At 42.8% G+C, this 17,727-nt stretch overlaps 1 protein-coding gene across 1 annotated transcript in view; it reads right to left on the bottom strand.

Moving 5' to 3' along the window:
- Positions 1 to 17,727, bottom strand: part of LOC133537140 (mediator of RNA polymerase II transcription subunit 13-like) — a 40,854-nt gene that overhangs the window by 10,727 nt on the left and 12,400 nt on the right. The window contains exons 14-27 of the mRNA XM_061878030.1: positions 17,531 to 17,727; positions 12,596 to 12,777; positions 10,511 to 11,400; positions 10,257 to 10,424; positions 9,961 to 10,184; positions 9,669 to 9,864; positions 9,248 to 9,590; positions 8,893 to 9,109; positions 5,526 to 5,717; positions 5,222 to 5,451; positions 4,993 to 5,135; positions 1,328 to 1,486; positions 1,059 to 1,241; positions 837 to 982 (exon numbers count right to left, since the gene is read on the bottom strand). Of these exons, the coding sequence (XP_061734014.1) occupies positions 837 to 982; positions 1,059 to 1,241; positions 1,328 to 1,486; positions 4,993 to 5,135; positions 5,222 to 5,451; positions 5,526 to 5,717; positions 8,893 to 9,109; positions 9,248 to 9,590; positions 9,669 to 9,864; positions 9,961 to 10,184; positions 10,257 to 10,424; positions 10,511 to 11,400; positions 12,596 to 12,777; positions 17,531 to 17,727 (3,470 nt within the window). The remainder of the gene's footprint in view (positions 1 to 836; positions 983 to 1,058; positions 1,242 to 1,327; positions 1,487 to 4,992; positions 5,136 to 5,221; positions 5,452 to 5,525; positions 5,718 to 8,892; positions 9,110 to 9,247; positions 9,591 to 9,668; positions 9,865 to 9,960; positions 10,185 to 10,256; positions 10,425 to 10,510; positions 11,401 to 12,595; positions 12,778 to 17,530) is intronic.

The following is a 17,727-nucleotide window of genomic DNA, read 5'->3' as shown; positions in this document are numbered from 1 at the left end:
ATTGGTGGTGTCGATATCAAAGATAGTATTAGTATGAATATACTTAAGTTATTAGATTGATATTCCCCCCTCCCTCAAAATATTTTTTGGGTTGTTAATATTAACAAATTTAGGGAATAATTCCCTGGACACAGGAAGACTTTGAGAGTAAAAAATAGAATATGGTAGTTTCTGTGTAGTATTGACTTTGTTTTGCTCAAACAATTGTATGAAATAAAGAGTATAAGGACCTAGTGTGAATATTTTATTGATTAGAGGTGGGAATGTTTGGGCACCTCACAATTCAAAACCTATGATTCAATTAAAAATCAATTATTGATGCATCTTTAATTCATGTACATTGATGCAGTTTTACATTTCTTTTCGTTTCACTAAATAAGCGTTCATCACTTGCAACTTTGAAAAACAGTGCATTTCTAATAAGAAATAGTTGAATTAATTCCCATAAAATGTATTGAATTATAAGAAATGTGTGCAAAACTGGAACATAAGATAATAAAAGGAGCTGGTCGGACCTCTCGGTGAGGTGGCTCGCTGCAATCGGACACATTTTAGAACTGTCTGCATTACTTTATTTACAATAAATAAATGGATTATCGACGTTTACTGATCGTTTTTATAATCGTCCATGCATCTAAAAAAATCTATTATTTCCCCCACCTCTGGTCTTGATATTGGTTAACTTTCATTAGCACTCAATAATAATACATACAAATATTACAGTTAATACATTGGATCACTATCGGCCGATCTTACTCTTTGATGATTGGTATCTGAATCGGCAGGATACATCCCTGATAGGCACATTCCTAGTAAATTAATGTGCTGGTACTAACCTTGCTCCCGTCGCCACCCTGGTGATAGTGGGAACCAGGGGAGTGGACAGGTGAAGTGGTGGGTGAGTTAGGCAGGATATTGATGAGGTCAGGATCCACCATGTCATTGTCAAATAGGTCAAATATGCCCATTCCATCAGAGCCATCTACACAGAAGAAGATGAAGAAGTCAGGGTTGGCTACAGTCAGAATTTGCGAAACTCTCGTTTTGCTTTTGCTCACCAGGGTTTATGGGGTTGATGTCAATGTCGATGGGTTCTGTGGTGTTGGTGTTCACCTGCACCATGGCGGAGGTAGGAAACACCAGAATGTGTGTGCACGACGTGTCCTGAGGCGTGCTCAGCTGCGACGTCTGCATGTTGAGTGTGGTGCTGCGGCCGAACACGGAGCCCGTCGACACGGAATCTGCCCACCCAAAAGGAATTTGTTTTTACATTTCAATGCCATTGAGGTGTGGGGGTTGCTGGATTTCATTCCGGATTAGGGTTTACCTGGCATGACGACAAAGGAACCCTGAGGCTCCATGGCGACGAGACAGGCGCTAAGGATGCTGGGGGTATCAGCAGCTGAGATTTCGCACATTCGACACGTTTCCTTCAGACGCTTACTGAGCGACTGAAGGTTCCTCCTGCTCAGCAGAATACTCCAGTCTGGAACACAACAGGTGGCATAACATCAGAGTGTGTTCATACCGCCACTTTATTTGTACAGTACAGGCCAAATTTTTGACACGCTTTCTCATTTCAGTGTGTTTTCTTTATTTTCATGACTCTTTACATTGTAGATTGTCAATGAAGGCATCTAAACTATGACACCTGTGAAATGAAAACTATTTCAGGTGACTAGCTCTTGAAGCTCATGAAGAGATTGCAAACAGTGTACAAAGCAGTAATCAGAGCAAAGGCTGGCTATTTTGAAGAAAGGGACAAGAAAATGGATGGACAGATGGATAGAAGATAAAACGTGTTCAGTTATTTCACCTTTTGTTAAGTAGCGTATTTTTCTGACTATAAGTCGCTCCTAAGTATACGTCGCACCGGCTGAAAATGCATATTAAAGAAGGAAAAAAACATACACGTCGCACTGGAGTATAAGTCGCATTTTTGGGGGTAATTTATTTGATAAAATCCAACACCAAGAATAGACATTTGAAGGGCAATTTAAAATAAATAAAGAATAGTGAACAACAGGCTGAATAAGTGTACGTTAAATGACGCATAAATAAATAAATAAATGGGTTGTACTTGTATAGCACTATTCTACCTTCAAGGTACTCAAAGCGCTTTGACACTACTTCCACATTTACCCATTCACTCACACACACACACACACACACACACACACACACACACACACACACACACACACACACACACACACACACACACACACACACACACACACACACACACACACACACACACACACACACACACACACACACACACACACACACACACACACACACATTCATACAGATGGAGGGAGCTGCCATGCAAGGCGCTAACCAGCACCCATCAGGAGCAAGGGTGAAGTGTTTTGCGCAGGACACAACGGACGTGACGAGGTTGGTACTAGGTGGGGATTAGACCAGAGACCCTCGGCTTGCGCACGGCCACTCTCCCACTGCGCCATGCCGTCCCTTAACCAACTGAGAAATTGCCTGGTATGTTAACGTAACATGTTATGGTAAGAGTCATTCAAATAACTTTAACATATCGGACATGCTATACGTTTACTAATCAACTTTATTTATAAAGCGCATTTAAAAAATTACTAAACAATCTGTCACTCCTAATCGATAAATCCGATGAAATATTCTTCCTCGATGTCGCTTCTTAACAGCCCTTCCAAATCCAAAGGTATGCACCCCTTCCTCTTGTCGTTTTCTGCTGCATATCTCACTACGCCCAGCTTGTAATCTGCAGTACATGATTTCCTTTTCGGTGCCATTTTTGTTCAGCACTTCTCAGTTTTTATGAGTTACCGCCAACGATGAAATGATCCATTTTAATAGCATATAGCAGTTAGCATTCCATGACCCACAATGCACTTCTGCCATGACCCTCCCCCGCCGAATTCTTATTGGTTGACGTGTATATGACGATTGCTGACATTTTCTTCGTCCCTTCCGCGAATTAGATAATTTGATATTTTATGGTAATGTGTTAATTTCACACATAAATCGCTCCGGAGAATATGTCGCACCCCCGACCAAACTGAAAAAAACTGCGATTCATAGTCCGAAATATACAGTACATAATTTCACGTGTTTATTCATAGTTGTGATGCCTTCAGTGACAATCTGCAATGTAAATAGTCATGAAAATAAAATAAAAAACGAATTGAGGGTGTGTCCAAACTTGTGGCCTGTACTGTAGTTATTTCTAATATTTAAAAAAAAATTATGAATCGATAATACAGATTAATCTGAATCGCAACAATTTTTTTTGTGCAGTGACATGTCAAAACAAAAACCCTATTGTTTTTGCAAGTGTGCACATATCTTCCTGTGTACATTTTTTAATGTACAGTACATACATTTGGATTTGTAACGAGTTTGAATTCGGACGCCGTTATTCCAAATTCCCATGAAAATCGAGCTACACTACCAAGTTACCACAGTAACTGACGAAAATGTCATAAAAACATCTGTAAATATAATTATATTTCCAAAATGCGCTTGGTTTGACAGCTATTTAAATCAATAAATAACCAAATATAATCCAAATGATAAAATGTGACATCTATTAAAAAAGATTATATGGCATCAGCTTTTTTTAAAAGGTGATTACTTTATTTATAGTAAATAAATAATTCTCTCGATGAGCTTCAAGCACACCTGTGCGATATATCGATATACTCGATATATCATGGGTTTGTCTCTGTGCGATAAAAAATGACTATATTGTGATATTCCAGTATAGGTTCTCAAGCAGTTGCTTTTAGCTGCGGGCATTACAATGCAGGTTTATCTCACTTTTTCTTGTCTGTCCTCACTGAAACTTAAAACAAGCGCACCTTCTAAATACGTCACATACTGTCGCGTCATACGCCCTCGTGGAGCAGAAAGGTAGCAGCTTGGGTAACGTTAGCTGTGATGCTAGCGGACCGGTACGAGTGGTAATACAAGAGAGAGAAGGTGCGAATCTGGTAACAAATGATGGATGAATTAATTCCGAAGAAAAACAGCAGGGTGTCCATTGTCTGACGGTGGTTTGGCTTCAAGCAGGAAGATGTTGAACAAGTATGCGGCAAAAGTGTTTTACAAAAAGTAGCACCTACTGCTAATGTAGCATCATTTGAAAAGTCACCCGCTAGAGTGCATGAAACTCCGCATGTAATCATCTCCGTTCGGTGTCATACCAACAAAATGCTGAAGCAACCATTTCCACATCAACACCATATGAAAAAATTAGTCATTCACAGAAGATAAGCTCCGCAGGAACCTACCACGTAGCGAAGGACATTAACCATTTGATTTCCTATTATGCAGCTCATTTTTATTTGACAGTTATTGAAATATCTTGTGTGACATCATGCACAAAAGTGCACTAATAGCTTGTTTTAAAATGTCTCTGACAATCTTGCACTTTCTTTTTTGAAATTACATGAATGTTTGTACCACTGCTTAATAACTGTTTAAAAAATAAAGTATTGGTAAACTGACTTAATTGTGGTTTCCCTCTCTGCATGAAAGTTTAAAATTAGCATATATTAATACAGTATGAACAATAATATTTTATGAAGACACATAGAATCATCATACTGGTGTGGACGCATCAAGTGTTAATTCAAGGCAAAGGCAAAATATCTAGATATATATCGTGAGATGGCTTAAAAATATCGAGATATTAATAAATGGCCAAATCGCCCAGCCCTGCTGTGAAGTGAAAACTATTCCAGGTGACAGCTCATCGAGAGAATGCCAAGAGTGCGCAAAGCAGTAATCAGAACAAAGGGTGGCTATTTTGAAGAAACTAGAATATAAAAGATGTTTTCAGTTATTTCACCTTTCTTTGTTAAGTACATAACTCCACATGTGTTCATTCATAGTTTTGATGCCTTCAGTGACAATCTACAATGTAAATAGTCATGAAAATAAAGAAAATGAGAAAGTGTGCCCAAACTTTTGGCCTGTACTTTATGTGCGTACCTCTCAGTTCGCCATGGCCAATTCTCCCCAGTCGCCCTATCACCACTCTCCATGGCAGTGACGTCACCTGCACCAAGCCCAGACACCAATCCCACAGCTTCTGCAGACCCAGTCGCCTGGCGGAACCCATTTTCCTGCGAGCCCTGCACCCGAATTCAAAACATACCTTTTAACACTTTGCTCGTAAATTGATGATTCACAGATTTATCCTATTGGTACTTTTGCTCACCTGTTGGGTACGTCGATGCTGATAATGCAGCTCTCCAGCAACTCGCCGTGTTGGTCCGTGCAGGAAGCCAGCAGCCAGCGCTGGTCATGAGACAGACAGTAGCCGACGAACAGGATGTTGTATTTCTGGGACACCTCCCCGAACGGCTCGCCCAGCTCCGTCTGCTTGTCTTTATCTTTCACCGGAGCCAGAATAAAAGGCGGCGTGTAAAGACGCAGACACTCTGGCCTCTGCAGAGGCAGAAGAAAGGAAGGTTAGTTTTAAAGGGTTAAAAAAAAAAGATACAACCCTTTCAGGACGCTACCTCTGGGTTCTTCAGCGCCATGTCTATGGCAAGGCCGGGCCCGAAGCCCGTCAAAGCCTTAAAGTTGGTGGAGTTGGCCAGGGGCCGCCGACACTGCGTGAAAACGGAGAAGGCTAGCGACTTGAGGTGCTGGGTGTAGAGGTAACGCTCGCCACTGTGCACCGGCTGCAGGAGATACTGGCATGGAACGATCTGACATGAAGACAAAGGTACGTTAGACAAACTTGCTGTAAATTCTGATATTAGATTTAAGGGTAATATCAAAAACTGGTCGTGAATACTATTTCTTTTATAAACAAAACAGATAACCTTAATAGTGTCGTATTGCTCTACTAAACACTATTTTGCAAAACATTCAAAACAGAAGAGTTAAATAGGCTGCACAGTTTTGGCAGGAAAAAAAAAAGTTTTTCTTCTGAAAACTTAAGATTTTTGATTACCGTATTTTTCGGATTATGAATCGCAGTTTTTTTCATAGTTTGGGGGTGCGACATATACTCCGGAGCGACTTATATGTGAAATTATTAGCACATCACCGTAAAATATTAAATAGTATTATTTATCTCATTCGCAGAAGAGACGAAGAAAATGTCAGCAATCGTCACACACACACACACACACACACACACGTCCACCAATAAGATATTCGACCGGGGAGGGTCATGGCAGAAGTGCACTGTGGGTCATGGAATGCTACCGCCGTAGCTATTAAGATGGATCATTTCAACATTAACGGTAACTTATAAAAACTGAGAAGGGCTAAAAAAACAATGGCACCGAAAAGGAAATCATGTACTGCAGATTACAAGCTGGACGTAGTGAAATATGCAGCAGAAAACGACAAGAGGAAGCGGCGCATACCTTTGGAGATGGCAGAGTTGTTTAGAAGCGACATCGAGTAAGAAGATTTCATCAGATTTATCGATTAGGAGTGACAGATTGTTTGATAAACGTATAGCATGTCCTATATGTTATAGTTATTTGAATGACTCTTAGCATAATATGTTACGTTAATATAACAGGCACGTTCTCCGTTGGTTATTTATGCGTCATATAACATACACTTATTCAGCCTGTTGTTCACTATTCTTTATTTATTTTAAATTGCCTTTCAAATGTCTATTCTTGGTGTTGGATTTTATCAAATAAATGTCACCCAAAAATGCGACTTATACTCCAGTGCGACATATATATACGTTTTATTCCTTCTTTATTATGCATTTTCGGCCGGTGCGACGTATACTTCGGAGCGTCTTATAATCCGAAAAATACGGTAATAAAGATTGTGTTTCTTCTGGCGGTTTTTTGTGTGTAAACGAACTACAATAGACGACACTGGCAAAGATGCGAGTGAGTATCCTGCAGAGTTGTAAACAAAAAGTTCTTGTGTTGCTGAAAGCTGCTGTTTGTCAAATATTCTGCACGTACCCACTCTCTGCTCACAGGGCGAATACTTCCCCTCTTGTGATTGTTTGTATTTGATTACTGAATAAACGCCCAACCCAAGACACACTCCTCTTTTTCAATTTTAATTTTTCAAAGTTGCAAAATTTGCACCACACAACCCTTCTGCTTCGTCTTATACCGAAGTTCCACTGGATCCGAAACAACCGTGGATCAGCACACGCGTGCCTGGGGACTCTTTCCGTTTGTATTCAAGTCAATGTGTCTGTTTCCATCACTCGTAGGAACGTCACCAACATGCCGTTGCCGTTCCGCATTCCATCACTTAATACTAGCAACAAATCCGTTCAATTCAGCTAAAATCTGCTGGTGTTGCACATTAAGTTATGCACAAAAACAAAATAAAGAATCCAGTTTACATTCAAAACTAAATACTATGTGTTCAAAGCAGATGATATTTTATACTTTGAAAGGTCCTAATGGGCGGTGACGTCATGAAGTAAACTTTTCAGACATAATTTCAATTTGTTGACACGAATAGATGAGGACATGCTGATTCTGGAGGTCCAAAGTTAAAGAATAATGCACAGGCATATCCCGGGTAGCTAAATGTGGATATGTGTCAAACATCAGCTGATTTAGGGGACCGTGAAAGCAAAGAACTGGTTTTGTGACACGCTCGCCAGGGATGATGTTACTGTTGTATTGTTGCTTGCTGCAAAAAGTGGTTTATCAAGGCAGTACCAACTTTATTTTCTTCTGCTTCTCTGGAAGGACAGAATGAACATTTTGTGGTTTGCTTTATTGCCACTTCCCTTATGAAGTGAAGTGAATTATATTTATATAGCGCTTTTCTCTAGTGACTCAAAGCGCTTTACATAGTGAAACCCAATATCTAAGTTACATTTAAACCAGTGTGGGTGGCACTGGGAGCAGGTGGGTAAAGTGTCTTGCCCAAGGACACAACGGCAGTGACTAGGATGGCGGAAGCGGTAATCGAACCTGCAACCCTCAAGTTGCTGGCACGGCCACTCTACAAACCGAGCTATACCGCCCCACGTGATTATGCGCGGATTCGCGATATCTCGTAAAAGTCCGCGCTATTTCGCTGCACGACGGTGCCGTGTTGAAACGGCGGTGAAGATTACCAGACGGCATAGGCCGGCAGGTGCATGAGTTGTGTTGTGAAGCGGTTTTACGACGCTATTGCCAGTTTCATTCCATTCGTTAATGAGCGAGGGCGAACCGGGGAGCGGCAAATCCACATTTGGGGGTTTATTTGTGTCCATGAAAAAAAAAATACATGGAAACACCGACATGTGTGTGTGTGGGGAAGTGCCATAATTCTATGCAGACTGCAGAGACCAGGATGGAGAAGCCTTTTTTTTTTTTAACAGTCATATTTAAATAATCGGACTACGATTTAAAATCAAGTAATCGTGCAGTACTACTCTTATAACTTTTTACAGCATCGTATATTTAAGTAGTACCGGTAATTAATAAAATAGGTTAAAAAGTCAAATGACATTTTGGAATTTCATGGGAATACAGGAAAACATTTTATTCTATGCTTAATCACAAAGGGAAACAATATATTGGTTGTTAAATATTGTATCATATGTATGATATAGTTAAATATAATCTGTGGTTACTTCACTATTATGGTTATAATAATATAAAGAGTTTCACTGCCGAATAATAGCGGTGTCATACTACATTCATGCATCTTCTTCCTCCAGTGTTGACACCATTAGCGCTAATATCTTTGCCATGTTGATGCAACTTTGCGTATCACTTTGCAACTAAACTGGCCTGCTAATGAGTCCCTTGCTCATTCTCATCTCCCCTGCGCGGCTAAAATGCTCTCCAGTGGCTTGGCAGGACCAATGCATCAAACTAAATGAATTCTCCCCCAAACTCTACAGCTTTAACTAGAAAACTGAAATCTGGCGGGATGGCGAACCTGCACGGAGACAGCGTTTCTGATGCGAGGGGGAAGGAACTGGAGCATCTCCATGTAGCAGCGCAGGAGGCCCAGCGTGTAGGCGCTGGAGTGGACTTGGCGGTCGTCTTCCGTGTAGCTGAAGGGGTCAACGATATACACCACGATGGCGGGTGGGTAAGAAACGCCGTGGGACTCTCCATCGGTTGGCTTGCCTACTTTGTCTCTGTCCATCGTGCTGTGGAAACATGGCAGACACTCAATGAGCAACCTTGCAAAAAGTATATTTCCATGTGCAGTGATTATAACGGTTACAGCAGAAAGGAAATCTCTGATTAAAGCCAATACACACTTTTATATTAGAGTGATGACTCACCTCTCTGGTGCCTCATTCGAGCTTGACGCAGCAGCACCGTTTTCTGACCCGGGGCCCTGCTGGGTAGACTGGGGCCCGTTATGTGACGTACTGCCCTGCAATCCGGCAGCCCCAAACTGGGGGTAGGAGCCCGGCTTGGCTGACACCATCCCTCCCATGGCCTGGGAGCCTGAGGAGGAAGATGGCGGGGCGCTGACCTGAGGGGGCGGGGCAGTGCCGGTTGCGTTGGCGCTCGGGTGTCCTGAGGAGATGCTGGAAGAGGTGGAGCTCTGAGATGACGCCACTGGAGGGTTGCGCTGGGTGAGTAGTGAGCTGTCCAAAGGCTGTTCTGACAGGTAGGGGGCTTGGGTGGGAGACATTTGGACATGATTGAGCTTAAGTCCTCAGCAAAGATGATATCATTCAAGTATGAGTTAACTACCTAGATCATAGCGGCACACTTGAGCAAAGAGCTTGAGTTTATTAAAGGCCTCGTTGTTTGCGTCTCTGGCGGCCATCTTTAGAAACCATTCGCTTAGGGGCTGCTCGGTCATGCTCCTGCCCTCTGTGCTGCCCACCTTCAGGATGCCCTCCGGGTGAGTTTTGCAGATGGGCCTGTGCTGCCCGAGCTGGCATGCCTGTCGAAAGGAAATTAACGGAGTGAATCATTTCTTCTGAATAGTAGTAAACTTTCCCTGTGGGCAAGTCTGCACATGAATGGGTGACGTACGCACCTCATACATAGCACTCAAGTCTTTGAAAAAAGTTCTGGCCCGGCACAGGAGCGTTTCACTTTCTGGGCAAATGACGACAAAGCCAACATCCCTCTGCGAACCGAAGGGTTCCAAGAGCAGCTTTTCCCAGTACGGCAAGCCAAAGGGGGACAGTACCACAAAATCGTACTCATAACCCACCAAAAATGTAGGAATGGGCAGAGGCTCAGGGGACTCGTCTGTACCTGTGGAGAGGAAGACTGTTGGTGTTGCTCCTGCAGAAAAGTACCTTTAAAACTAGTGTGCTCCCCACGTACCGTAAGACCCCCGCCCTGCCATCTTGTGGAACTGCTGCCAGGTGAGGGGTCCCTGCACCCCCCAGGAGCGCACGCTTCTCTTCTTCTGAATGGCATCCTGCAAGACAGGCTGGAGGGACAACAACACCCGCAGGACATCCTGAGAGAACAGCTTGTTCATGTCTGCTGCTGCAGGAGCACAAACAAAATAGGAACAATTTTTACCATATCAAGTTAAAAAGCAGAATTTCAGCTAGAATGACATTGAAGCTTACATTTGCATTTGGGCCACTGGTGAAGACAGGTGCTTTTCACTAGTGTTTCATCCACTTTGCCTCCAGACATGTTGTCCATGAACTGCCTGCCGTGCTCCAGCGCCATGTAGCAGTCGTTATAACAGTCCCTCTCCTCCACCCTCAGGAAAGAGCTGGGGGCACAGCTCATTTTGGGGTACTCTACACCTGCCATAGGGGCAAAAGGGTTGGTACACTGGTCCTGCAGCAGTAGAATGAGTTCATCTGGGGGCTTCTCCTTCAAGTTGCCGGACTTGTGTTTAGCAGCCGCTCGCAGCTCTTCAAAGCTGCGCTCCGTGTCCCTGCTGGAATCCGAGCCCCGGCCGACCACGTCCAGCTCGTCTTCCAAGAAGAGACCGGCGGATTGGCCGAAGCGACGGTTGGCGACGGCGCTGAAGCCACAAGTGCAGGGATATTGCGCTTCGCCGTTATCCTTTAGGTACACACCGACGTCCGCTCCTCGGATGTTCATGTTGCAGACACACACGCAACAGCTGTCGAAGTTGCAGTCCTTGAAGAGGTTCATGACCGACTCAGAGAGGATGAGCGTGACGTAGAGACTATGGGCCTCCGGGATGGAGGGGACGGTGGCCGGCTCCACGGAGCTCAATGGTCGGCAGGTGGAGGATGTGGATGCGGGGGAGTAAAGGTCAGCGTTGTCATACTTCAGTGAGCCCTGCACACTGGACGGGCCACGGGGTGTCCGGGGTGTGCGTGGAGTGCGAGGCGTGGGAACAGAGAAGCGGGGCGTGGCCGGGGAAGGCAGGATGCCCGTGCCGCTGTTGCTGGGAGGAGCACTGCTGGACATGAAGGGTGTGTGGGTCTGCGGGGTGTGGGTCTGGATGTCCTCTGGTTCCACACTTGGGATGTTACTACAAAAAAGAAAGAGATACAGTTAGATGCTTCAACTTGTGGTTGACAGTAGTGCTGCAGCTAACAATTAGATTAGTAGTCTATCAATTTGTTTACCCGGTAATCAGATAAAACACTTTATAGCCTATTTAAGGGAAAATAACAAAAATATAAGGTAACCCGGCATTTTTTAAATAAATGCACATTAGAAACATTAAATTTTCACTTTTAACGTGTACATAAAAAACAAAAAAATCTCAGCTGTTCGCCACCACACAGATCATGTCACCCACACACCACTGTTTTCATGTACGCTCTATTGCAACGGCGTGGTGCAGTGGGAGAGTGGCCGTGCGCAACCCGAGGGTCACTGGTTCAAATCCCACCTAGAACCAACCTTGTCACGTCCGTTGTGTCCTGAGCAAGACACTTCACCCTTGCTCCTGATGGGTGCTGGTTGGCGCCTTGCATGGCAGCTCCCTCCGTCAGTGTGTGAATGTGTGTGTGAATGGGTAAATGTGGAAGTAGTGTCAAAGCGCTTTGAGTACCTTGAAGGTAGAAAAGCGCTATACAAGTACAACCCATTTATCATTTATTTACAGTTCTGGGCACTCTCCGTAGTTCGGATTTGATAAATTTTCATTAAATAACAATTGAAGCAACGGAATACAAAACAAAGCTTTTTTGTAATTCAATTAATCGAGGTAATGAAATAATTGTTGCAGCCTTTGTAAACAACCAGTGGCAGTTTCAGCTATGGGCCATGGGTAATTGCCCAGAACAACAATCTCTAGGTGGCGCTGCAGGGTTCAAGGGGGTAAAAGTTAATTTGGTGCTTAGCGCATGGTGCCCCTTACTTACAGCCCACCAGTGGATAAAATCAAACCAATGATAGACGACGAAAGACTACAATCACGATTCAATATCTCTGTCAATATAAACAGGAAGGTGAGACAGTAAGTGTGCGACAAGTTTCTGCAATTGAAACATTGCCCAGCAGAATCTTGCCCGGGGAGCCAATGGAAGCTAAACCACCACAGATTAAAAACTTGCATACAAATCATTAACACAATCTGTATCAAGATGCTGGTTGAACTCCTATTGTATTCTTCACCATACAATTCTTATTCATATTTACTTAAACATTTCCCCCAAAAGTCAGGATGTTTCCCGGTCGGGGGTTAAACAAGTTGATTATCATGCTTCACTTCTTACCCGTCTTTGTTCACCACTGCTGGCATCAGCTCCATTTTGGTCCAGTTGCGCATGAACGCACACTTGTGCTCTGGCAGTTTGATAGGCAACAGACACTGGCTAGGCAACGTCTTCAGCGGGGCGTACATGGAACAGCCGATGAATGGCTGACTCGTTTCCGGCTTGTACACAAAAGAAAAGTCCTAGGGAAAAGATGACATTGTTCAGTAATTGAACACAAATATACTGCAGATCCCTCTGTGTCAACAACACCCATGCAGTCCCACACCTCAACACTAGAACCGCCATGATTGACGGTAGACAAGTCACAATAGCCTTACTTGTGTTATATTTACACAATAATGGCTGCATGTTGATAGTGCAGAGCAGTTATTCCCAAACTATGGTAAGCGACTACTAGTGGTGCGCGGGCTACATCTACTGGGACGTCAAAGAATCATGAAATAAAAGTACAGTGTTTTATTTTCCTGTATTCACAGTGTTACTCAGTGGTCCCCAACCACCGGTCAGGAGTCCGATACCGGTTTGTGACGCATTTGCTACGTGGCCGCACAGAATGTAACCAGCTCACATTTTTATTCCTCATATTCAACTTTTATTATTATAGTTCCTCACGTTTCTCTTACGATTAATACGAGACAAACCCGTCAACGAACCCCCACATATATTATAACTTTGGAAAGTGTCACTCGCGTCTACAGCGGTACTTTAAGTTGGCAACATTTCATGTTACCATGGTGACGCTATTCACGAAAAAAAAAAAAAAAAAAAGGGTCAATTGAATGGCTACGGACAATTGCTCTTGGACAAACACCAAAAAGACAACATTACCTCTTCTTGTACAAACCCTGTTTCCATATGAGTTGGGAAATTGTGTTGGATGTAAACATAAACAGAATACAATGGTTTGCGAAACATGTTCATCCCATATTCAGTTGAATATGCTACAAAGACAATATATTTGATGTTCAAACTGATAAACATTTTTTTTTCTTTCAAATAATCAATTACTTTAGAATTTGATGCCAGCAACATGTGACATAGAAGCTGGGAAAGGTGGCAATAAATACTGAAGTTGAGGAATGCTCATCAAACACTTATTTTGGAACATCCCACAGGTGTGCAGGCTAATTGGGAACAGGTGGGTGCCATTATTGGGTATAAATACAGCTTCCCAAAAAATGCTCAGTCTTTCACAAGAAAGGATGGGGCGAGGTACACCCCTTTGTCCACAACTGCGTGAGCAAATAGTCAAACAGTTTAAGAACAACGTTTCTCAAAGTGCAATTGCAAGAAATTTAGGGATTTCAACATCTACGGTCCATAATATCATCAAAAGGTTCAGAGAATATGGAGAAATCACTCCACGTAAGCGGCATGAGCGGAAACCAATATTGAATGCCGCGTGACCTTTGATCCCTCAGACGGCACTATCAAAAACCGACATCAATCTCTAAAGGATATCACCACATGGGCTTAGAAACACTTCAGAAAACCACTGTCACTAAATACAGTTCATCGCTACATCTGTAAGTGCAAGTTAAAGCTCTACTATGCAAAGCGAAAGCCATTTATCAACAACATCCAGAAACGCCGCCGGCTTCTCTGGGCCCGAGATCATCTAAGATGGACTGATGCAGAGTGAAAAAGTGTTCAGTGGTCTGACGAGTCCACATTTCAAATTGTTTTTGGAAATATTTGACATCGTGTCATCCGGACCAAAGGAGAAGTGAACCATCCATACTGTAATCAACGCAAAGTTCAAAAGCCATCATCTGTGATGGTATGGGGGTGCATTAGTGCCCAAGGCATGGATAACTTACACATCTGTGAAGGCACCATTAATGCTGAAAGGTACATACATGTTTTGGAACAACATAAGCTGCCATCTAAGCGCTGTCTTTTTCATGGACGCCCCTGCTTATTTCAGCAAGACAATGCCAAGCCACATTCAGCACGTGGTACAACAGCGTGGCTTCGTAAAAAAAAAGAGTGCGGGTACTTTCCTGGCCCACCTGCAGTCCAGACCTGTCTCCCATCGAAAATGTGTGCCACATTATGAAGCGTAAAATACGACAGCGGAAACTGAACGACTGAAGCTCTACATAAAACAAGAATGGGAAAGAATTCCACTTTCAAAGCATCAACAATTCCTCAGTTCCTAGTGTTGTTAAAAGAAAAGGTGCTGTAACACAGTGGTGAACATGCCCTTTCCCAACTACTTTGGCACGTATTGCAGCCATGAAATTCAATGTTAATTATTATTTGCCAAAAAAAAAAACAAGTTTATGAGTTTGAACATCGAATATCTTGTCTTTGTAGTGCATTCAATTGAATATGAATTCAATTGAAAAGGATTTGCAAATCATTGTATTCCATTTATATTTACATCTAACACAATTTCCCAAGTCATATGGAAACGGGGTTTGTAGCTCAGCCATGCTCTCATATAGCTCGGTGCTTAATGTCTCATTTTGTTCACACACTTGACAACTTTTGACACAAGCTAACTGATAGCATAATAACGTTAGCTTACTTGCATGCTAACATAAGCATGATATTTTTTTAAGCTAAATTTGCTTCCATTTATCCCAAAGTCAAATAACTTGTTACGTGACACTTAACTGTTAGCATGCAAACGTTATAATGTCAGCAAGCTAATATTAGCATGCTAACAAGCTAATATTAACATGCTAGCAAGCTAATATTAGCATACATTTTTTTTGCTGTTTTTTCACTTTCTCTACTTCCGCAGCCATACACCTTACAGCTTTGTTACTTGATATGTGAGGCATGCTAACTGTTAGCATGCCATCGTTAGCACACATGCTAAGTGTTACATTTTAATGTAAGCATGCTAATGTTTTAGGTTAGCTCTATAGCTCATTTTGTACAGTTACACCTGAAACTCACGGATTCGGACAGTCGGCACCATCTTCAAAGTATGGCGGCTTCCGACGACCCGCGGACAGAAGTCCAGGGCGCAGATAGCAGGCCCTTTAAAATTTTCGCGAGAATTTTCTAGTAATTTATAAACTACTGCATTTTCTCTGACTCAACTTTTGTCCGTCCCACTAAACACACTATTAAGCTTGTTAATAGATGTAGATTACAATTCTCTTATATTATAACTTCAGTGTTATAGTGAGTTGATTTTTAATGCTCATTTATTTGCTGTTTTTATCCACCACACATGGAAAGCCAGTCCGTGAAAATAATGTAGGGCTGGGCGATATATCGCGGGTTTGTCTCTGTGCGATATAGAAAATGACTACATCGTAATATTCGAGTATACGTTCTCACGCAGTTGTTTTTAGCTGCGGACATTACACTATAGGCTCTTCCCACTCCTTCTTGTCTCTCCTTCTCACAGACAGCAAGCGCACAAACTTACATATGTCACATACTGTCACGTCATACGTCACATACGTATACGCCCTCACAGAGCAGAGAGGTAGCAGCGTGGCTAACGTTAGCTGTGATACTAGCCAAGTGTTGCGGGGTGGTAATACGAGAGAAAGAAGTTGCGAATCTGGTAACAAATGGAGAATTAATTCCCAAGAAAAACAGCAATCGTCTGGCGGTGGTTCGGCTTCAAGCGGGAATATGTCGAATAGACAACTTTAATTTGTCAAGAGTGGGAGACAGGTGTTGCTACAAAAGTAGCATTACTGCTAATATGTAGCATCATTTGAAAAGTCACCTGCTAATAACTGTTTAATAAATACAGTTTTGGTCAATTGGGGCGGTATAGCTCGGTTGGTAGAGGGTTGCAGGTTCGATCCCCACTTCCGCCATCTTAGTCACTGCCGTTGTGTCCTTGGGCAAGACACTTTACCCACCTGCTGCCAGTGCCACCCACACTGGTTTTAAATGTAAAAATTAGATATCGGGTTTCACTTTGTGAAGCGCTTTAAGTCACTAGAGAAAAAGCGCTATATAAATATAGTTCACTGCACTTCAATTGACTTAGTTGTGATTTCCTTCTCTGCATGAAAGTTTAAAATGAGCATATATTAATGCAGTATGAACAAGAATGTTTTAATGTTGACACATAGAATCACCATACTGCTGTGATTATATGTATCAAGTGTTAATTCAAGGCTAAGGCAAAATACAGAGATATTTATCGTGTATCAAAAACGAAATATTGAAAAAAGGCCGTATCGCCCAGCCCTAAAATAATGTATGCATTAAACTGGTCCCTGGTGGAGAAAAGGTTGGGGAACCCTTGTGTTACTTATTTAAACTGTGTAATGTTACAGTGGCTAAATATTCATCCATCCATTTTCTACTGCTTGTCCCTTTAGGGGTCGCGGGGGTGCTGGAGCATATCTCAGCTGCATTCGGGCAGAAGGCGGGGTACACCCTGGACAACTCGCCACCTCATCACAGGGCCAACACAGACAGACAACATTCACACTCACATTCACACACTAGGGCCAATTTAGTGTTGCCAATCAACCTATCCCCAGGTGCATGTCTTTGGAGGTGGGAGGAAGCCGGAGTACCCGGAGAGAACCCACGCAGTCACGTGGAGAACATGCAAACTCCACACAGAAAGATCCCGAGCCCGGGATTGAACTCAGGACTACTCAGGACCTTCGTATTGTGATGCACATGCACTAACCCCTCTTCCACCGAGCTGCCTGTGGCCAAATATATTAGTTAAAATAAAACAAGAAAACTTCTGCATTGTTTAATGAATACCTAGGCCTAATACACAAATGTATTTTATTGTTGGTCATTATGGTGGTACTTGGAGAGCAGGGTTTTTTTTTTTTGGGTGGTACTTCAAGAACTACTGGTGTCGAGCTTCTGAAACAGTATAGATTTACCGACTACTCTATGCTATATTTAAGTATAAATGTCGATATAATACGTTAATAAAAAATCATTGTCTATTTGTTGACAGTTTAGCCAGGTGTGCCGTACCTTTACTTCAGATGGCTTCGGGCTGCAGAAACCCTCCTCCACCTCCATCTTAAAGTGGTTGTTAAGCTGGCTGCCATCCAACAGGGTGAGGCCCGTTCCCGCTTCCAGGCTGTCTTTGCTGCCCGAGTTCATGGGGGAATATCCCTGCTGCTCCATAGAAGGCGGGGTGGGAAACATCTTGTGCAGGTCTGCCGTGC

The sequence above is a fragment of the Nerophis ophidion genome, linkage group LG18 (assembly GCF_033978795.1).
Source record: "Nerophis ophidion isolate RoL-2023_Sa linkage group LG18, RoL_Noph_v1.0, whole genome shotgun sequence".
Lineage (NCBI taxonomy): Eukaryota > Metazoa > Chordata > Actinopteri > Syngnathiformes > Syngnathidae > Nerophis > Nerophis ophidion.
The sequence above is the reverse complement of the archived record's forward strand: the minus strand, read 5'-3'. Positions and strand labels throughout refer to the sequence as shown.